General features: G+C 40.6%; 1 protein-coding gene across 5 annotated transcripts; it reads right to left on the minus strand.

Moving 5' to 3' along the window:
* Positions 1-9,792: 9,792 nt before the first annotated feature.
* On the minus strand, positions 9,793-19,937 carry LOC135472168 (uncharacterized). Of its 5 annotated transcripts, none has more exons than XM_064751537.1 (6): positions 19,687-19,937; positions 17,224-17,468; positions 16,903-16,962; positions 16,090-16,365; positions 10,994-13,367; positions 9,793-10,008 (listed from the first exon to the last, which is right to left on the minus strand). In XM_064751537.1, the coding sequence occupies exons 2-6, from the start codon at positions 17,345-17,347 to the stop codon at positions 9,798-9,800; spliced, it is 3,045 nt and encodes a 1,014-aa protein (XP_064607607.1). In that variant the 5' UTR covers positions 17,348-17,468; positions 19,687-19,937; the 3' UTR covers positions 9,793-9,797. The 5 variants fall into 5 exon arrangements, with proteins under 5 accessions (XP_064607607.1, XP_064607605.1, XP_064607608.1 ...); XM_064751535.1 differs by having other exon boundaries at positions 17,224-17,779; XM_064751538.1 differs by lacking the exon at positions 19,687-19,937 and adding an exon at positions 17,646-17,680.
* Between the last annotated feature and the right edge of the window lie 3,158 nt (positions 19,938-23,095).

The raw sequence follows: 23,095 nt of genomic DNA on the forward strand, positions 1-23,095 counted from the left end.
GTTTCTTGTACTGCAATGTGTGGTGTCCTCAGTTGCCCAGTCATTACATGCACAGTGACCTCCGCCACCGTGTTTCTGGTATTGCAGTGCCTGGTGTCCTCAGTTGGCCAGTCATTACATGCACAGTGACCTCCATCACCATGTTTCTTGTACTACAGTGCCTGGTGTCCTCGGTTGCCCAGTCATTACATGCACAGTGACCTCCATCACTGTGTTTCTTGTACTGCAATGTCTGGTGTCCTCAGTTGGCCAGTCATTACATGCACAGTGACCTCCGCCACCGTGTTTCTGGTATTGCTGTGCCTGGTGTCCTCAGTTGGCCAGTCATTACATGCACAGTGACCTCCATCACCATGTTTCTTGTACTACAGTGCCTGGTGTCCTCGGTTGCCCAGTCATTACATGCACAGTGACCTCCATCACTGTGTTTCTTGTACTGCAATGTCTGGTGTCCTCAGTTGCCCAGTCATTACATGCACAGTGACCTCCGCCACCATGTTTTTGGTATTGCAATGCCTGGTGTCCTCAGTTGGCCAGTCATTACATGCACAGTGACCTCCGTCACCACGGTTCTTGTACTGCAGTGTCTGGTGTCCTCAGTTGCCCAGTCATTACATGCACAGTGGCCTCTGTCACCGTGTTTCTTGTACCGCAGTGTCTGGTGTCCTCAGTTGCCCAGTCATTACATGCACAGTGACCTCTGTCACCGTGTTTCTGGTATTGCTGTGCCTGGTGTCCTCAGTTGGCCAGTCATTACATGCACAGTGACCTCCATCACCGTGTTTCTGGTATTGCAGTGCCTGGTGTCCTCAGTTGCCCAGTCATTACATACACAGTGGCCTCTGTCACCGTGTTTCTTGTACTACAATGTGTGGTGTCCTCAGTTGGCCAGTCATTACATACACAGCGGCCTCCATCACCGTGTTTCTTGTACTGCAATGTGTGGTGTCCTCAGTTGCCCAGTCATTACATGCACAGTGACCTCCATCACTGTGTTTCTTGTACTGCAATGTCTGGTGTCCTCAGTTGCCCAGTCATTACATGCACAGTGACCTCCGCCACCGTGTTTCTGGTATTGCTGTGCCTGGTGTCCTCAGTTGGCCAGTCATTACATGCACAGTGACCTCCATCACCATGTTTCTTGTACTACAGTGCCTGGTGTCCTCGGTTGCCCAGTCAGTACATGCACAGTGACCTCCATCACTGTGTTTCTTGTACTGCAATGTCTGGTGTCCTCAGTTGGCCAGTCATTACATGCACAGTGACCTCCGCCACCGTGTTTTTGGTATTGCAATGCCTGGTGTCCTCAGTTGGCCAGTCATTACATGCACAGTGACCTCCATCACTGTGTTTCTTGTACTGCAATGTCTGGTGTCCTCAGTTGCCCAGTCATTACATGCACAGTGACCTCCATCACTGTGTTTCTTGTACTGCAATGTCTGGTGTCCTCAGTTGGCCAGTCATTACATGCACAGTGACCTCCCGCCACCGTGTTTTTGGTATTGCAATGCCTGGTGTCCTCAGTTGGCCAGTCATTACATGCACAGTGACCTCCGTCACCACGGTTCTTGTACTGCAGTGTCTGGTGTCCTCAGTTGCCCAGTCATTACATGCACAGTGGCGCCTGTCACCGTGTTTCTTGTACCGCAGTGTCTGGTGTCCTCAGTTGCCCAGTCATTACATGCACAGTGACCTCCATCACCGTGTTTCTTGTACTGTACTGCCTCATGTCCTCAGTTGGCCAGTCATTACATACACAGTGGCCTCCGTCACTGTGTTTCTTGTACTGCAATGTGTGGTGTCCTCAGTTGCCCAGTCATTACATGCACAGTGACCTCTGTCACCGTGTTTCTTGTACCGCAGTGTCTGGTGTCCTCAGTTGCCCAGTCATTTCATGCACAGTGACCTCCGCCACCGTTTTTCTGGTATTGCAGTGCCTGGTGTCCTCAGTTGGCCAGTCATTACATGCACAGTGACCTCCATCACCGTGTTTCTTGTGCTGTACTGCCTGGTGTCCTCAGTTGCCCTGTCATTACATGCACAGTGACCTCCATCACCGTGTTTCTTGTACCGCAGTGTCTGGTGTCCTCAGTTGCCCAGTCATTACATGCACAGTGACCTCCGCCACCGTGTTTCTGGTACTGCAATGTGTGGTGTCCTCAGTTGCCTAGTCATTACATGCACAGTGACCTCCATCACCGTGTTTCTTGTATCGCAGTGTCTGGTGTCCTCAGTTGCCCAGTCATTACATGCACAGTGACCTCCGCCACCGTTTTTCTGGTATTGCAGTGCCTGGTGTCCTCAGTTGCCCAGTCATTACATGCACAGTGACCTCCATCACCGTGTTTCTTGTACCGCAGTGTCTGGTGTCCTCGACTGCCCAGTCATTACATGCACAGTGACCTCCGCCACCGTTTTTCTGGTACTGCAGTGCCTGGTGTCCTCAGTTGCCCAGTCATTACATGCACAGTGACCTCCGCCACCGTGTTTCTGGTATTGCAGTGTCTGGTGTCCTCAGCCATTACATGCACATTGCATGGGTAAGTCATCACACGACTGGTGTTCATAAATCCTTCATTCTTCTTGTGATTGCCTCAAACCAACGCTTGTCTTCTTTCCACTTTTTGATATCCTGTTCCCTTTTCTTTTCATTTTCCACCTTAATATACCGTCTTTTCAAAACCATTTCTTTCATTCTTGAATAGTAAAACTCGTCTCTGGTGTGGAAGTAGTATGCACACAAACACTGCAGTCCAAAAGGAACCTTGTATTTACCCTCACTTTTTGAATCCATGAAGTATGGTACTATGCGCCAATTCCTTTCTGGTTTCTGAATGGATTCCATTAGGCACTCTTCTTCTAGAAAGCAGCTGAGTTCACATTCGCAGAAAGTTTTGGAAATAAGGATGAAAACAAAAGTACAATGTTCCATTCCTTCTCTCAGGCAGCTGATTTGGCGATTAAAGGTGCTTGCCAGTTCCTCGTATAACAGAACCTGAATTGGGTCTTCAGTCATATGAAATTTTTCATCTGTTTCCAAGTGTTTTTTAACTTCTAAAGCCTTGTAAAGGTCATCCACACAGTGAAGCAGAAGAATATCATAACATGGAAAGCAGATTTCTGGAGGTACCATGTTATCTGGGATATCTTCCTCTGACACCTTGGCAGAACTACTGGATCCAGACATTGCACTCTTAGGTGTAGACATTGCACGGTTGTAAGCAGAATTTGCATTGTTTAGTGTAGATATTTCTCTGTTAGCTGCAGGCAATGGACTGCTACATGCAGCCTCTGCATACGTGGGTGTAGACACTGCACTGTTTATTGCAGACACTGAACTCTTGGGTGCAGCCACTGCAGTTTTAGCCACAGACATTGCATTATGCGTATTGTCATTATTGTGTACAGGCACTGCATTCCTGCTTGCAGGCATTTTATTCCTTTTTGCAGACATTGCATTCCTGGTTGGGACTTCTGGTGTGGCTAAATCTCTAGTTGACAAGTAACTTCCTTTGCCATTTTTTGGTGTAGCAAGGAATCTGCCTGGAAAGGTTTACAAAGATAAAAACTGTTCATAATTTCATCAAGGGAGAGCTAAATGAAGATAGACATCATTAACAAGAAAATTCCAAAATGTCTTATGCCAGATGACCACATAAATGTTTTTACAATACAAATTTGTATTCATCACACTTCATACATTTTGCTTCCAGTGATAAAGTTAGGGTACATGTAACAACTGTGTCCTAAAGTTTGCCCTAAAAGTGGATTTCTTGAGGCAAATCAAAACTTGCATATGAGGCAACTGAGGCTTCAAATGCTTGGCCCACTAAGTGGGACCAACAGTCAAAATGCATGAGACCAGTTTGAGCCAACAATATATATATATATATATATATATATATATATATATATTTTGGGCCAAAAAGTAAATTCAGTGGTAATCATTATGTTTATAGGCCTCCTGCTTAAGACATGAGTATGATTTTTATTCAAACGCATCAAGACACTATTCACCCTTCCCACAACGTGACAGTTCATTTAAAATCTTCATTACTGCCAACTTTATTATTCCCAGATGTATCATGTAAATGTACATAAACTTTGTTAACAACCTAGATAAATAACATAAACACGCGTGTGTTGGTCAGTGGATATACTATACATATGCCAGTAAGTCGCCTAATGAATTAGATGTTGTATGCTAACAGGGTATCGCTAACATACAAGGGCTAATTCATTAGGCTACAGTGTAGCCAGTCAGCAAAATTCTTAGAATGACAGGCCTTCGGATTTTGTTATATAATAGTCTTCACTATTCTTTGCAGAAAACAGGGGGTGTGTTTTGATTGGCATCATTTAACGAAATCTAGTCACCATATGATGCATCGATGGCCTACTTAAGCTGCATGACTGGCATTTTGACTACTTCTGCTAAAAACGTAACTGGAACACCATTAACTATGTCCAACAGCTTTCCAAAGGTCCAGTTTTTACTTACAAATTTCTTAGCTGTATTTACGCTCCTCGAAGGTGCCAATTAATCCCAAACTTTTTATCAACAGCTGATCGCACGTTGTGTTCGTAATCATCACAACATTTTTCGTGCAACAACATCCGGGTACTTCGCTCGCATGCAGCGGTGGTATGTTTATGACTGCAAACAGATTATATCAAGGGTTACCTGAAGGCAAATATCTGCAAATTTGTTTTCGACCATATCTTGGTTTATGCTAAACATAGTCAATCAATAAAATAGCTAAAATAATCGTTTATAAACGTCGTATACAACCACAATAAAACCACCAGTAAGATGAATTCAGCTATGTTCAAAGGCTATGGCAGAACTCAAATATGCCTGTGACAGATATAACCTATCTCTTACATCAGTCCCAAAACATGCTTAGCTCTTTGTATTTCCCATATATATGTATATAAACTACTATCATGAAAACAACACTTGTGCTAATGTAGGGCACCCCACCTGTGTTTTGAAAATATTTTATATTACTAAACAGCGGAAGAAATGTAGGCTAACCGACAAAGACCGATGTGGACCTAAATCTTAAACTTTGAATGAATTTAACACTGTCATTGTCAGAAATTTCCAAAAATGTGGTAGGGTGCCATAGATGTACAAGGCTTGCTTTGTGTCATAGTCTGCTTTATTAATTAACTTTAAAACTGATAAAGTTCCGCATGTTCTCACTCATTCCATTGTCTTAGAAGATATAATGCTATGGGGAGGTTCCCAGCATTTAGATTTACAACTAGTTTGATGGGTTAAATGAAGTCCCTCGGTTTTCATGCAGAAGCTCTGTTATTCTCGTTACTCAGTGAAAACTACAAAGATTTAGTTACAAATATTTGGTCGATCAGAATGCCTGCATATGATTTGATGTAACCTAAAATGCGTTAAACGTTAACACAATCACAGCATCCTTAAGTTGTGAACATCACAGAACCCCCATCATAGTTTGGGTTTTAAGGAATATGGGAGGAATTAGACGTATCATATACTAACGATACGTCTAACGGAGGTTCCTTCCCAAAATGCTGGGTACTTTCCTATCAGCAATAAATATATATATATATATATATATATATATATATATATATATATATATATACACACACACACACACACACACTAAAAACCTTTTGCTTTTCCGATCGAGTCAGGCGGTAAAGGGCAATGGTCTACACTCAGAAAGACCAGAAAAATACTAATGACCATGGTCTACAAGCACCGTACATCCTCATTAGATGTGTTAACTGAACCTGATCTGATTGGGTATGGTCATGGTGTGGGCAGGCATATGCCATGGACAACGCACTCGTCTGTGCGCCTCCATCATGTGACATTCTCGTATGACACTGTTCACCCTCACATTGCCCGGATCTACAGGGAGTTTCTGGATGACAGACATTAATTCGTCCTCAACTGGCCACCATATTTCGCCCGACAAGTCATCCATCTAACACCTTGAGATGTTCTGGATCGGTGTGTTTGAAGTGTTCCAGTTCCACAGAACGTCCATTCTTAGTAAATTCTACTTCTCACATATTTTTTCAATCAGAAATTTGACTCAATTTTACCAACCGAATGAGCAGTAATAGTATGAGAATAATTTCTTTACTATTCATGGCAGAATAAATTAAGATATTGGTATTTATGTGTGTGTGTACTAAGGCCTGTAGAAATAAATGTATTTATTGTTTGTTTGATTGGTGTTTTACGCCGTACTCAAGACTATTTCACTTATAGGACAGCGGCCAGAATTATGGTGGGAGGAAACTGGGCAGAGCCCGGGGAAAACCCACGACCATTCACAGGTTGGTGGGAGATTGATATACATGTAAACACACAACCGGTATCCTTAAGCATATATGTGACAGTGCAAAATCTCTGTACTGTAATTAAGGCATGCAAATCATAACTCACAATTCAAATCATAACTCACAATTCACAACTCTCCCTTTGTCTTTATTTGCAGAAATCATAAACGTGTTTGATTTCTCCTTACAATGCAACTACACAGATGTTTTGCAGGATTTTTAATAAAGCATTCAGCAGGATTTTGAAAGCAGGATTTTGAATCAAGTTTCCTCCATTCGAACAATTAGTACTATAATCATGGTAGTAATTCTAGACTAGAATCCCAGGCCTCATCTGGATTTACATCTGCATCACACATACAGGTACACATATACCTGTATTATATTCATTATTTTGCATAGTATAAAACATCTTCGAATATCAGAAATACATGTAATCCCTGATACATGCTGAATGCAATCAAGCACTCACATTGCTATTACACAAAATTCCTTTTAAGGAAAAAAGGCAAACAAAGCAATAATGTAGTATTAAACAACATATATATACCTGTATTGGTATATCCAAATGAATCTTAACACAGGCACAACAAATTATATATTATGCACCAAGGCATGAACATCCACATAATTATCAATAAAAGTGATCAATATATTTTTATATAGGTAATTTGGGGAACTCCAAAATTATTATTTGGGACATCAACCTAAGGCCTCATCAACCAACCATTCTGTCCATTTCAATATATGGTATATTTATTAATTCACAGTGACATAAATTCCTACATTTGTCAAAATGTATCAGTATCTCAATATAGTACTGCTGATTTACCGTAATGATGGTGGTGCCTCACAAAAGTACCATTCCAAAAACATCAGGCAAGACACCAAAATGCCGTAGTCACAGTAGAGAGAGACCAGTGTAAAACTGTCTTACATTAAATTCACAACTAGTACTGATATTTAAATAGTTTATTGTGCTAAAATTGTGACTTATTTTAAGAAGTGTTAATTTAATAGTCATTCTCTTAGTCCTTCACAAGAAAATTAATAAATCAGTGATTAAGTTTCAATCAAAGACCAGGAATAATACCACATACTAAGAAGACTCAGGCTGACTTCAGGCGAAGACATCTTCGTGATCCTGGGGCCTGATCCACTGTGCTTTTCTCTTGGTGCAAGTCTGATACGACCTGGCACAGGACTGAACCCAGACCTTCTTTATAAGTCAGAAACTGTAACCGCTAGGTTATACATGTTTCAACATCCATAGAATACAAACACACATCCAGCATAAAACTGTCATATGTAGGTACATGTACACAAATGCAGAATAATACGTAGAGGAATCAAAAACATTCCATATGGCACAACGATAACAATAACATTCCACAGGGTTCCCACCCATGAATTAAATATTTTTCAAGAACTTAATATCACATGTTTTCCAGCACTTTCAGAATATTCGGTTTAGACGTTAGATACAAACCTTCGGGGGAGACTGTTTATGCAGCTTACTTGCGAGTCCATTTAGAAAATAATGCAAAATGGTATGTACCTAACATTACGAAAATCAAGCTCTTATCCCAAAACCAAATCATTTTTTTTTTCAAGAATTTACAACATTTTGAAAACCTTTCAATCAAATTTAAGTACATGAAAGGACCAGCAAAAAACCGTGTCCTCTCATGACAATGCTGAACCGGATGCTCTCACCGTGGGGAAAACAAGGAAATCTTACTACCATCAATCAGGGACTTACACTGCATCACATATGTATTAAATAGCATGCAGTTAACTTAAGACATGTAGTGATCTCCCACCATAAATCCACCAAATTACACGTATTTCTACACAACACTGTCACACTGATAGTGCCATTGTCTGATAGTCCTGGGCTGGGTTGTTCAAAACTGTAAGCCTTAATACCGGATTTAACTGTAAGCCTTAATACCGGATTTAACTTTAATTTTCAATTTTATATTTAACCCAAAAATAATGTGCAACAGCAATTTAAATATGACTAATTCAGTTGCAGTTATACTTTGACTTGGGCAGCGGCATTTGCTTTTGGTTAGCTTTTGTAAATATAAAGTATGGCTTATTTATTTATTTATTTAATTGGTGTTTTAGGCCGTATTCAAGAATATTTCACTTATACAATGGCGGCCAACACTATGGTGGGAGAAAACCGGGCAGAGACCGGGGGAAACCCAAGACTATTCGCACGTTGCTGACAGACCTTCCCACGTAAGGCCGGAGAGGAAGCCAGCATGAGCTGGACTTGAACTCTCAGCGACTGCATTGGTAAAAGTATGACTTCATACTGGTATTAACTGATACACTTCGAACTGGGCCCAGCACTTTGGAAGTTTCATATCTAATCACAGTCAAGATATCACACAGTCCTTGCCCATCTTTTTCTGTAAAGAACGTCTTGTGCGTTTTGGCTGACCTACACGAGGTCAACTGAGCTTCCCTCTTCACAGGACAAATCCACTGACATATCCCTGGGTTCATCGAATGAGAGAGCTTGTTGTGAATTGTCAGAAAACATGGATTCATTCATGCTACTAGATACATATAACATGCCTCCATGAGAACTACCAGATGGTTCTTGGGAGCTAGCAGACAACACTACTTCATGAGAGCTAGCAGACAACGCAGCATCATGTGAACTGGCAGACAACACAGCTTCATGAGAGCTGGCAGAAAGCACAGCTTCATGAGAGCTAGTGGACAACACACCTTCATGAGAGCTACCAGGCAACACAGTTTCATGAGAACCAAGAGAGAGACATGGCGTTGCATTAGAGCTACTTGTACCAGGTAATACATCAGTTCGACCAGTTTCACGACTGTCACCATTTCCCTGTTTTATCATCTCCTTTGGAAGGTATCGAGAAATTATAGACAATATTGCAGATTTATTTTCGCCACACTCATGTCCATCGAACTGTGACATACTTAATTCTGCACCGCTTTCTCCCACAGTATTCACACATGTTTCACCTGTTGAGCACACACCCTTTCCACTCAGAGATATAGCCTCTACCATATCTGTATGCTGTCCTCTTTTGACCCTATCACAGACCAACATACTTGAGCTTGACGTCTGTTTTCTCTTGTACATCCAGGTTTCACAGTGTAGTTTGGTATTTGCTTTTTCACCTGCTGTAGATCTCCCCACATCAGATTTATCACGCTGAGCATTAGCACATTCTGCCACACCAGGGGCAGGCTGCTTTCCCTCTCTGAATTCCACACCTAACCCTACCACACCCACCCCATCAGCATCCTCTCCATGGCCTTGAATCAACGGGCTAGCTGATAAGTCAGTATAGTCAGATGTGCAAGGAACATCACGCATCATGGACTCTGAGGCTGTGCTTGTTTTAATGATGTCTGCTGATCGTTGTTGGTTATACTCATCTCTGAGCAATCAATGGTAGAAACTTTCACCCATGTGTCATCCTCCATTTGAGCGTCCAGAGTCTGGGGTCTATGCTCACCAGAAAAATCGCTCCTGTCATCACCTGCTTCATTACCCCTTCTGTCTTCCTCATCATATCTCCTCTCTTCCTCATCATATCTCCTCTCTTCCTCTTCATATCTTCTCTCTTCCTCATCTTCATCCAAACACCCGCCTCTCCCTGCCAAGTTTCTGACCTGATAACAGACAAAACCATTACAAAACCCAAGACAAAATCTATATGTAGTGTTGATGTGTATTTAAGGCTCGAAATAACAATATTTCCTGTAATAAACATTTTAGAAAATCGATTTTGCAATGATATACATGCACAAATTAGTTCATCTTTTTTTCATGAGCATCTATTCTTTCTAATAGAGGTGATATGTCCCACATTAACAAGCAACACAGACCAATATAAGAGTTGCAATTAAAATCCACTCATTACATGATGTAATCATGTGAATACAAGCATCTGGCTATACATTACATTCTCGGTTAGTGCAAAGCAATTCATTGTTTACTGATATGATCATAACAATAAACTCCTGAATTTTTCACTTCTGTAACGCCAGTCAGATTAATGGGTGGAGGAAACAGGAGTGTCCAGAGTAAACCACCCACAATCTTCTTGACTCAACAGTTGGTCAAAGCTGATCGGTTGCAGTGAGAATGTTATGCTTTATTCTTTAAAGAATACTAGCTTTCAATGGCCTTATGAGGCAGTTTGAGGCCTCCATATGTTTTGGAATGCATTCTTTAACCCTAAGTCTAAATATCTGTGTACACCGTACTGTATCACACCAACTTATCATATAACTGTATTAGTGCTGTTAAAGGCAAACTGCAACGCTTTCAATTTTTGCAAAATGCTTGTCAACAAGCTTCTGCTGTTATTGTACTTAGCAAGTTTATGCTGCGAAAATAATATTTCACTTATATGGCGGCGGCCAGCATTATAGTGGGTGGAAACTGGGCAGAGCCCAGGGGAAACCCACAACCATCCGCAGGTTGCTGACAGACCATCCCACGTGTGGCTGGAGAGGAAGCCAGTATGAGCTGGACTTATAGCGACCGCATTGGTGAGAGACTCCTGGGTCCACACTGAAGACTACATATTATAAGGACAATATTATACTTTAGAGAAACTTGACATTTTACAGTTTACCTGACCTAACTCACCGGTCATCCCACCCCTGGTGACCAGTCCGGTATTGCGCAACATCATGTGGGATGTTCTGAACGGTGGACCTGTCTCCTAGGTGAACTGTGTCACAGTTCTGAATAATGATCACCTTCTTGGCCTCAGAATCGTGGTGGTGATGGTGGTGGTGGATTTCCCGCAGCACAGACCCGTGCTGCTCAGTTCTGCCTGTAAACTGCTGCTCTCTGCTCTCTGCCACTGACTCAGCTAACAAGGCTGAGCTTAGTGAGTCTGACTCAGATGTCCAGGATGAGCTCAGTGAGTCAGTTTTGCTCCTGGATCTCTGAGCATCCTCCTGCTCCACTCCACTGTGGCTCTGTTTTGTTGGAGTCGTTAATCCCAAGCTCTGCTGAATGTACGAGGCCGTAGAAATTTTGGATGTTGACCTGCTGCTGGAGGCATAGCCCGAGTCTGTGGCAGGGGGTGCTCCGTGCGCCCGTGTAGAGGATGACTCCCTTACTCTAAGACCATCCAGATGTTGCTTGACTGATGTCTCCTCAATCTGCTTGGTTGCATCCTCCTCCACACTGGAATCTAAGAGTGGATCTGTGCAGGAACCAGCATGATGAGTTACTGCTTGTTCGTCATGTTCATGGGCACTGCTGCTGACAGAAGCCTGAGGCAGTGATTGTGAAGCCTGAATCGGGACAGCCTGGCTGAGGCTAGCTTCATGTTGGTCAGACTCACGGAACCCTGTTTCACTGTAGGCAGTGCTGTTATCAGAACCTTGACGATAATCTTTTTTTGTGCGAGGGAATCTCTGGGGATCTGTGCTTGGCTCTTCCTCTCTGAGGTAGGTGACGGCATCAAATGACTGCTCTTTAAGCAGGCCTTCTTTTGTCTTCATTTCGTTGTTACTTGATCCAGTCTTTGGATCCGAGCATCTATCACCTGTATCAAACCTGGCAGAGCTGGTGCCCTGTCCAGTATCTTCATTCTTACTGGAGAGCTTGTGACCATCAAGACTAGTGTCAATCTGTTCTGTTGGCTCTGGTCCTCTCCTCAAGCCGGCTTGCTCCAGTGCCTTACCGTCAGACTGATGGTAAGGTGGGGGACGTGCTCCAAGGGTCACTGTGTGACCACCGTGCTGTTCCCCTACAGAATACCCTGCCATCTCTGCCATGTTCCCTGGCATGGAGTGGCTCTCAGTGATACCTCCAAACCCCGGAGGCATGCCATATCCACCCCATGCCTGCTGGAGGTGTGGGTAACTCATGGTTAAGTGCATGGGTTGTCCATGGGGATATTGCGGATATCCATAAGGGTTTGTCCATGGGTATGGAAATGGAGGGAAATTCCCTAACTGTTCAGTGTTGGGATATTTGCAAGAGTTGGCTGCTTGTGGCATGTTGTAACTGGAGGAAGTAATGGCCATATAACTAGGATTTACGGGCGCATTTTCTAAGCTTTTCTTAAGCTGTTGCAATTGCATTTCTTTCAAATCTTTTGCTTGCTTTTCACGCTGTTCTTCCTTTATTCTTTCCATAAGTAGCTCATGCCGTTTGTCTTCTTTCCAGTTTTTAATGCGCTTTAGCCTTTTCTTTTCCCTTTCATTCTTAATGTATCTCCTTTGCTCGATCATTTTGATCATGTTTGAAGAGTAGAACTCATCTCTCGTGTGGTAGCTAATGCCTTTCAAACAATTCAGTCCAGTCGGAATGCAGTAATCAGCAGACCTTTTGGGTTGAGTGAACAACGGAACAACACTCCATCTCTTGTTTGCGTCATGAATTGATTTAATCAGACACTCTTCTCCCAGAAAGCGGCTCAAGTCAGACTCACAGAAAGTCTTGGTGATAAGAATGAAGACAAAAGTGCAGTGATCCATTCCCTCTTTCAAACAGCCGATCTGACGTCTAAATATCTGTACTAGTTCTTCGTATAACAGCACCTGTATTCTCTCCCCATTACTCAACAGGAGTTCTGTTTCCAAATGTTTCTTCACTTCCCAAGCATTCTCTGGTTCATCCTCGCTGTGAAGAAGGAGTATGTCGTAACAACGCAGTCCAACCTCAACAGGTACCATGCTATCTGGGATATCATCATCTTCCTCCTCTGAGAGCTTCATGGTACTGACACACAGTTCTTCTGATGAACTGCTGGAAACAGCCACTGCATAACTAGTTGCTGAGCTGCTGGATACAGGCACTGAACTGCTGGATACAGACGCTGAGCTGCTGGATACAGTCTTTGAGCTACTGGATACAGATACCGCCTTGTTGGACAGTTTCTTGTCTTCATTACTATGTCCTGACTCACGATCAAGTAAAGCATTTACTGACACCTGTAACTGAAGGGATATATCATCTGGTAAGTCATCTTTGCCACACTTTGATTTCGCAGGAAAGTTATCTGAAAAGATAAAAATAACATTGTTTTATATAATTTCATGCTACGATAACAGAATGTGTAATAAGTTTAGTGCTGGCACACCAATCAAATAAATAAAATAAATAAATACTTCACAATGACGAACTAACAAATCTATGTTCATTTATAGACATGCCAGGAAAACTACAGCTGTCCTTTAAAAGAATTAAATACAATTAAAATATTTGATTTCTAAGATCTGCTTAAGATTTATTGATACTATTTATGGTGTTGAATGCAAATTACCTCCATGAATAGTTATTAATGTTCATTAATGAGCATTTATACAACACTTCACAAGAATTTTTCTAATAAACTAAAGATAAATGTTAAAAGAAAAGACAACACTATACCAAACGTTTATAGTCATTAAACTATAGTATAGTATATAGTATTCCACTGAAAGTTTAACAATCAAAACATGTTGTTTTTGTAATGCAGCACATCCAATATGGAGTTCAAAGCAAGCAAAAAGCAAGCACAGATGGAGTCAATCGAGACTGACTCATGTCATCAGCATCTTTTTTATCTGTTTATCATTTAACCATATGACAACGGGGTACAAGTACAGGCTCCAGTTGCTCTAACATGGCGCATTCCATGGCCTCAAAAGAATTCCTGATTAAAAGTTGAGTGACTTAGCAAGTCAGGGAAAAAAGTGTCTGTGGCCATTCATATCATTCTCCATCCATCCCCTATTCCAAAAAAAAATCAAGTTATATTATTTGCTGTTTTTCCTTTGAAGAAAGTGCCTATGCTGTCATCAAGGCTCAACAATGGTCCAGCACCTTAGAATGCACGTACTCTTATCTCAGGCTTTTGCAAAAAGGGAGGTAATTTTGATCTCTCCTCCCTGTACATGTATGCTTGTCAAATATTGGTTTCTGACAAATGACTCCTCCAAATAGTCTAATTTTGAAACAAAAAAAAATTGTGAGCAGGTCCACTTTAATAAAGGAATTTTATCAATAAGTTTTACATATTTCATTCCGTGATTCTCAAAGGTTGGTGGTTTTGGTGCAACAGCTGCTCCAAATATTGTTATTGATGAAATTCCTTGGGCAGATAAAATCCAAAAACCAGCTGGGTCAGTTAAAATTTGAAAACAGCTGGATCCTTGTACAAGTCTTGCATATTCAACCATTTCCTTCATGATGACTGGTAATTGGTTTCCGTGCAGTAACCACTTCAAATATTGTCTGTATATGATAAAATTTTGTGTGCTGATTCAATTTGTGGTCTCTTTAAGATCAAATCTGAAAATCAGGCTATATAACCATGGGTTACGAGTGCATAAGGCTTGTACACTAAACATGAAATATAAATTTGGAGACTGTGCTGGTAAGGTACAGTTTTCAGTTGGGTATCTGTGATGATGATTTCATAACCTGTGAGAACATCTCCTCTTTGTTCGTTGTGAAAGTGTGAGAATGCTCAAAACCACACAGGGCTCAATGCTAACACTGATCCAGTGGTTCAATGGCAGTGGTATTTATGATCAAAATTTATTTAAAAACATGGCTTCTACATGTCCTATAGATGCTATATATTTAGATTAAAATAAAGTTTGATCATGTTTTCCTTTATTTAACTGAAGGACCAACTAATACCATGGACGAACAACTACATGTAATACCAAGGAGGGTCAACTACATATAATATCAAGGATTGACTTCATGTTTGTAACATCAAAGACCAACTAAATGTAAAATCAAGGAGGACCAGCTACATGTAATATCAAGGAGGATCAGCTACATGTAATATCAAGGAGGACCAACTACATGTAATATCAAGGATTGATTTCATGTTTGTAATATCAAGGACCAACGAAATGTAAAATCATGGATGACCAGCTACATGTAATATCAAGGAAAACCAGCTACAAGTAATATAAAGGAGGACCAACTACATGTAATATCAAGGATTGACTTCATGTTCGTAATATCAAAAAGGACCAACTAAATGTAAAATCAAGGGGACCAGCTACATGTAATATTAGGGAGGACCAACTACATGTAATATCAAGGAGGACCAACTACATGTAAAATCAAGGATTGACCTTATGTTCGTAATATCAAGGAGGACCAGCTACACATAATATCAAGGAGGACCAACTACATGTAATATCAAGAATTAACCTTATGTTCGTAATATCAAAAAGGACAAACTACTTGTAAAATCATGGGGGACCAACTACATATAATATCAAGGGTTGACTTCATGTTCGTAACATCAAAAATGATCAATTAAATATAACATCAAGGAGGACCAGCTACATGTAATATAAAGGAGGACCAACTACATGTAATATCAAGGATTGACTTCATGTTCGTAATATCAAGGACGACCAGCTACATGTAATATCAAAGAGGACCAGTACATGTAATATCAAAGAGGACCAGTACATGTAATGTCAAGCAGGACCAGCTACATGTAACATCAAGGAATGACTTCATGTGCGTAATATCAAAAAGGACCAACTAAATGTAAAATCAAGGAGGACCAGCTACATGTAATATTAAGGAGGACCAGCTACATGTAATATCAAGGAGGACCAGCAACATGTAAAATCAAGGAGGACCAACTAAATGTAACATCAAGGGGGACCAGTTACATGTAATATCAAGTAGGACTAAGTTTGTGGTTAATTATGGCCCTGACAAGTATCAGTAACTAACAGCACGGTAGAATAGCTCACACTTACCAGGTGGTGATCGTGATTGGGGCCTTGTGGCAGGGGGTGGTGCCTCACAATGCCCTGCCCCACTGGGTACCTGATGAGCTGATGCTGTACTCTGCTGTGCATTGCTTGGAGTCTGTTGAGCTGGTGTAGTTCTGGGTGCAACACTGTATGTGTTGGGTCTCACACAGCCTGTCTCAGGGGTGAAGGGAACAGCATCAGGGCTGACACACCCTGACAGGTCTCCAGCACTTGTCTCAATATGAAGAGTTAGGGGCTTGATGTCAGCTTCAGTCTTATCTGTCATGTAAAGAGTTTACACACATTTCTGATGGTGATCTAGTTATAACAGTCCAATATAATGCATAAATAAATAGTACATTAACAATACTTCCACACACAAACAATTAAGTGAATTATTCAAGATTGCAAACACCAAGCGAAATTGTCGCTTTACTCACGTCAACGCGCCTGATGTGTCTTTTCGACGTTCAAAATTTACATACGCTGTGCACATAGGTCTACTGCCTTACATATTGTAACTTCTGGTTACGATTAGCGGTACTTCAGTGATTATCATCCAATGTTTTATATTTCCCTACATCTTCCCATTTTATCTTTCACCTCCTCATCTGCTTGCCCCTGTCTTGTATGAGAGAAGTGCCCGGACGTCCACAGTCTCGAATTGGCTGGTTGTGTCAAAGTATTCCAAGTGAAAGGAGATCAGAAACTGTAACATCTGTATTGCTGATTGCAGACATGATCGTACTGAAGTTTAAAATCGAGCACATGGGTCATACGGAAGACAGAAGAACAGTGAAAACAAATAAAACTCACCTCTTCTCCCAACTCCACGACTCTTTAGAGTCTGTTTGTTCTCATGGATGGTCATCATTTCTGACATGAGTATGAATATAAAATATGTTTTCAAGTACATAACTATTAGTATCTATAAGTACATGTAGATACACACATACTGGTACAAAAGTAGCTTGGGTGTCAACCACATCATCACACATGTAAACTAAAGATTTAGAAAACTTGGGACTAATGGACATTGTCAACATCAGGTCAATATTTTCTCAATATGGTAATTCAAACAGTGCATGATTTCTAAAGGCTTTCCAAGCAAGTCTTTATGGTAATTTTATCACTTACCCATGTGGTCTTTCATAGTGTTTTCCATCGAGGTTGTCTCCTGCCTTAAGTTGACCATGCTAAAGGTTGGAGATGCGTCTTCATCCACGCGACTAGTCAGTTTCTTTCTTCTGCTGTTGGACATAGTACACTTCTACACTTTCTGATCCAGTCTGCCTCTCATTTTTCAGAAAATGACCAGACTTTTTCACACTACTATTCCATATTCCAAATGAGATGTTTATCGCTCCCTTGGCCTCAGCTGACTTATAAAACAGAGGAATACAATGAAGTCAGATTTACTGTAACTGTACTGAAAACCATGTAACAATGCCAAGTCAAAAAACATGTAGTCCAGGAACATGTGCATAGGTTACAAGATGGAAATAAAGGTTAAAATGCATACAAGACTTTCTAACGTTAGCATGCCTGGTGTAAGCTACCTTCAGTAACTGAGGTAATTAAAAGTCTCCGAAGTGACCTCCAATCAGTCTTAACAGGACAAAGCCGATGGTGACCGATGGTGACCGATGGTGCACTGAGTTTTGAGGGTTGATAAGGGACCTACAAGTGCTTTCTCATGGCCAAAAAAAACAATAAAAAAATAAAAAATAAACCCACCAATTATTTTACAAAGCAAACCACCAATAAAAATAACTCTAAAACTACATAGAATATACAGAATATATTATTACCTTAAGCTATTGTGACCACATTACTTCAGGTCACTCTCCAGTCGAAAAGGTGCATTTCTAAAACTGCTAATAACAAGTTCCGGTGTTAAAGCGACATAGGCTAGTCGAAGGATTAAGACAAATTCATAAGCTGGGTCTTTGACTAGCTTATGAATTAATCTTGCACACTGATTACAAAAGCCACAGATAAACGTGATGTATTATTTTAATCCATACAGAGGTAGTTTGAAAATCCTGGTATTAATTAAATACAACAGACAGCTTTGACGAAGTCCTGTCAAATATGATCTCAGCACTAATGCAATGTAATAATCAGGTACAAAAATCACTCGGGCTAAGGATGATGGCTTCTGCATAACAATAAATATAGGTTCCAAAAATAACCTTACATTATATCATAGCTGGGATTAAGATTATACCAGATCATAGTCACTGATGTCAACTTGTGTATGACAAGGGAGGTAATTCAGAGCTGGCCTATTCTGTTCTTTATACTGTTCAACAATGGCATCAACCAGAGAATGCAAAACGTGAGTTTTTTTAATAACCTCCGAGAGTAAGAAACAAAACAAGCCTTTAATATCATCTACATGTCCTTTAGTCGTATAACTAGGATATTTTCAAAAAAGATAGGCAGGTTACCCTCGACACACAAGGATTATTTAGCCCACCTAGATCTGATGATCCCAGAGAGCTATTTTAAAATTCTGACTTTCATCGTAACACTGCGTCCATCGCCGACTCTCAAACAAATCGCCGCACATCTGCACACTACAGCTCGATGGAGTGGATCTCAATGATGTCTGGGCTCACACACCCAAACTTACCTGCACCAGAAATAAAAGTTCTTTTTTATGCCTTTTTGGATTGAGTTAAGAAGGTTAAGTTGTTCATGCAGATAGCAATCAAAGTATAACAGTTTTCTTGAGGATTCCAATACCAATGCATTTCAAACTCAAAAGTAGATTACGTGACACTATAAAATGACTGCTGATGGCAAGGCACTCGCTTACCGCCAAAGTTCTAGCAGTCAATGTGACCACCACACAGAGAGTTAATTACGGTAGTTTCGTAGGTGAGGAAAGTCAATCAAGAGGATGACATTAGAGATTCTACCATAAAATTCATATACATTGCCATAATTTGGAAGGGAGATCTGGAAATTTGCGCCATGTTTGTTGATAGCCGGCGATGGACTGAGAGTGTTACGATGAATGTCAGAATTTTAAAATAGCACACTGAGTGCATCTAGATCTGATGGACTAGAGGATTATTGCAGATGATAATATACATGTCAATGTGCATTAGAAACAGGAAGAGATCAGCACTAGTAACTTTAGTCCACATCATTGTCTTGGTCCAGGCAAATGAACATTTTAGATGTAGCTGAGGAATCTCCATGGCCAAGGTGGTTAGCGAGCCAGTGTGGCACACTGACCCAGGAGCCTCTCGCCAATGCAGTTGCTGTGAGTTCAAATCCAGCTCATGCTATCTTCCTCTCCTGCGGTACATGAGAAGGTCTGTCAGCAACCTGCAGATGGCTGTGAGTTTCGACAGGCTCTGCCCAGTTTCCTCTCACCATAATGCTGGCCGCCGTCGTATAAGTAAAATGTTCTTGTGTACGGCGTAAAACACCAATTGGCTAATCAAATAAACACTGATAAATGTAGCCGATTCCTGAGGGTTATAAGGGCGTTTTAGACTTTTCACCAGGAACCTTATGAAGGCTAAGGTTTTACGTTATCTAATCTTATCAAGGCAGATGAGTTCGGCGGCCGTAAGAACACACCTGTTACAAGTAGTTTAAAATGACACAGATCAAATAAACCTGGTTCGAGTTGCTGAGTTGTTGTTGTTGTTGTAATGTCACGGTGGGACTCTGCGCGTTCAGCCAGGCCTTCCTTGGAATAGCACTTCTTAGAACAAAAATTTTACCCACTTCTGCCGGGAAAATCCATAATCAAACGTAACATAAACGAATTAGCAACTGTTATACAGCCTACGCGCCTCGAAATAATACAGAAAATTTTGTCTGGTTTCCCCTTCCTGCTAAAAATAGAGAGCTAATGGTAAAGTAAAAAGCTGGAGTACTTTTGAAAACGGACTATGGCTATATCCATTGTTGACTACAGATTGATAAGCTGTACGGAGGTACAAACAATGTTAGTGTGAAAAAAAATCCGATCAGATATATATGGATGCATGAAACAACTGATTACATGTAACCCTTGTCTTACAGGCGTTGTGACGTATTCATGCAACCCACATATCGCTATTGTCTTACGGCTGGCCTTAGCTCTAAGATTGGCTGGCTATATTCCCACCTAAGTTTCCACACCAACCCTTTTAAACCTTGTAATTTTGTATTTCAGTAAGCTAAGCTGGGATGAATGAAATAGATCTCATATCTAGTCAGGCCTATTTAGGTCTATTATATATCCGAAGCCCACAATGGGTGATGCACTTCTGATTATATAGCCTCTATATTGTTCGTACAGGTCTTTCATTTCTAACCTTGATTTCACCACTAGGCCTAGGGCAGCATAGAGATCAAGACATAATGTCATGCTGGTGGGTACAGTTGGCAGCATACTGTGTCTGCTTTGAACATGTTAAAGTCGTTTATTTCTGGGCCGAACTTCCTATCTCTCAAGTTGACAACAACAACAGCATGCGCCCAAGTTATTGTCCCAAACGCTGTAAATTTGGTTCTTGTCGGGTAGACCTCTATACAATCTGGGATCCGTCTGTCTTAAATTCAGATACCATATATATGAAAAATACCTACCTTTCAACCGGCAACAACACCATGCGCCCACCACAGAACATGACAGGGAGCGCCAATTTGAAGTAGCCGGCGCGCTCCATAGGGTGAAAGGAATAGCACGGCGACTTAACGTCTACACGCTGTTTCAATAGGCTACTTTCTATTATCTTAAAAGCCTTGCCCATACATTTTCATTTATCATATAAAACTGGAAAACTGACTGTATACTCGTAAACTAATGTACCCGATAAATTTATGGTGAGAAAATACGCATACTTCATATATACAGGTGAAATATTCTGAATACGGCGCAAAACAAATCAAATAAATAAATTTAACAGCGGTGCTTCGCTAAGGCGGAAATGAAGTCTGACTGGGATTGATGTCTTTGATATTTGGCTTCACCCCAATAAACCCTAACAAACTGATGGTGTTTTGGGTGATATCCTGGGCGCCTGCTGTTGTTGAGGGGTATTTTTTTTTTTTCTTTTTGAACAGGAATAATTTGATATGGCAAAATAATTTAATCAGGACTATAACTAACTAAATTATGGCTGAGATATGTAGATGACACATTTGTAACAGGGAATCATGGTAAACAAAATCTTCCTCTATTCTTACGTGGCTTAGTAAATCGAGCCTATTTAATCTGTGATAAATAACCTAATACCTGGAAGAAGAACTTAATCACTTAACTAATGTTTTTATATCGCACAGTTATAAAAAGCGTAAAATTAGTCATATTATCAAAAAATCAAAAAGAAGTTAATGATACAAAAAAACACTTGAAAAGAAGCCCACGGGCATCATAAAATTACCATATGTCCCAGGCTTAAGTGAAAAACTAAGACGTAAGGAAGACTTTCGGGTAATTTTAATATAGGGAAAGCATTAGGTAGTCAAAGATATTAAACCTCATAACAGTAGAAGAAATAACATGTACTTCATAGAATGCGAGTGTGGGGATGAATATATTGGAGAAACTCGTAGACTTCCTTATCACAGAATCAATGAACATAAGATGGCCGTTCAGACAGGGGAAATTACTAAATCAGCATCAGCTGAACACAGCTGGGGCTGTAACAAAACCTTTTTGTGGGATAATATTAAATGTTATCTGCAGATCCACACTGGAAGAAGAGAAAAATTAAAGAAGCGTTTTTTTTATTATTATTATGAGGAAATACAACCCTATACTTAGCAGAGATTGTGGTATTCACACCAGCAGTGTATGGGATAAGTTTATCATAAAGATGTAACTCCATTTCAGACATATTTCTTACCATATAATGATTTCACGCTTGATAACTACAAGTTGTTAGTAACAATTATAGCTTGGTCTCACTATCACTGCAGATTATAGTCTTTAAAGGGTGTGTGATATGGTTAAATGTTGTTTTATGGGACATATGCGCTTGTAAACAAACAAAAATTCTGTTTACTGATAAAAATTGACTCCTGTATGTATAAACATTCCACTATACGCCATTTATATTTTCTCAATAACCGTTTATGACGTTCTAATTGTATTGCGATATAATAACGTGGTTACGGGTAAACACTACCAAAGATTGCCTCCTGTATATAAAATCATTCCACTATATGCCATTTATACATTTTTTGAAATAAAGTGGTTAGTCACTTGATAATGATCCCGGCATGTGGATCGAAAGCCTGTGAAACTTTTGTTACCTTTACGTGGTGATGCCTTGACTTCATTATTATTATGGAACCCACATACAACTGTAAGTCTTAAGTAGTATATAACAAACATATTGTCCATCACCGTCATGCTTGGCTTCGTTTTGACATACATGTAGCTAACATACACACTCTAGGAAAACATGCTGTGGGCGTTTTAGTGCGATCCCGCCTTTCGCAAGGTTAAAGCACTACGATGAGGTAGAGCCAAACAGTAAAGGCTAGCAATAGAATTGTGCTAGGTGCGATCAAGCGAGCTTACAAATAGCAGGCCTGACTGTTCCAATTCATCGGTTTGAAACAGCGCGGTAGGTTGGAGGTCATTTTCCCGAAGCCTTCAAAAGGTCTTTGAGGGTGTTAGTGCAACTAAAAATGATGTCAATGCCGGCCTGTTTTAAGAGGCATTTTATCTGGTAGCTGATTTTGCCGATGTGGGGTTATAATAGGTAATGGGTCCTTAGCTGGCAGTTTCTCTGGGCAAAATGATCTCATGTTGTGAGAAATTATCTTGTTTGTAACGTCCGGATGGTAGTTACTCATCTCAGTAAACACTGTCCTCAGATGGGCTATATCCGAGTCTTGGGCTTGTTTTTTTTTTATTTTGGTCGGGTAATTGGACTTATAGTTGATATACTGGTCGGTGTGCGCTGATTTGCGATAAACACTGGTTTGTAGCTTGCTGTTATCTTTTCTGACAAGGTCATCTAGGAAAGGGGAGGGCGTGGGTGGT

This window comes from Liolophura sinensis, chromosome 8, assembly GCF_032854445.1.
Source record: "Liolophura sinensis isolate JHLJ2023 chromosome 8, CUHK_Ljap_v2, whole genome shotgun sequence".
Lineage (NCBI taxonomy): Eukaryota > Metazoa > Mollusca > Polyplacophora > Chitonida > Chitonidae > Liolophura > Liolophura sinensis.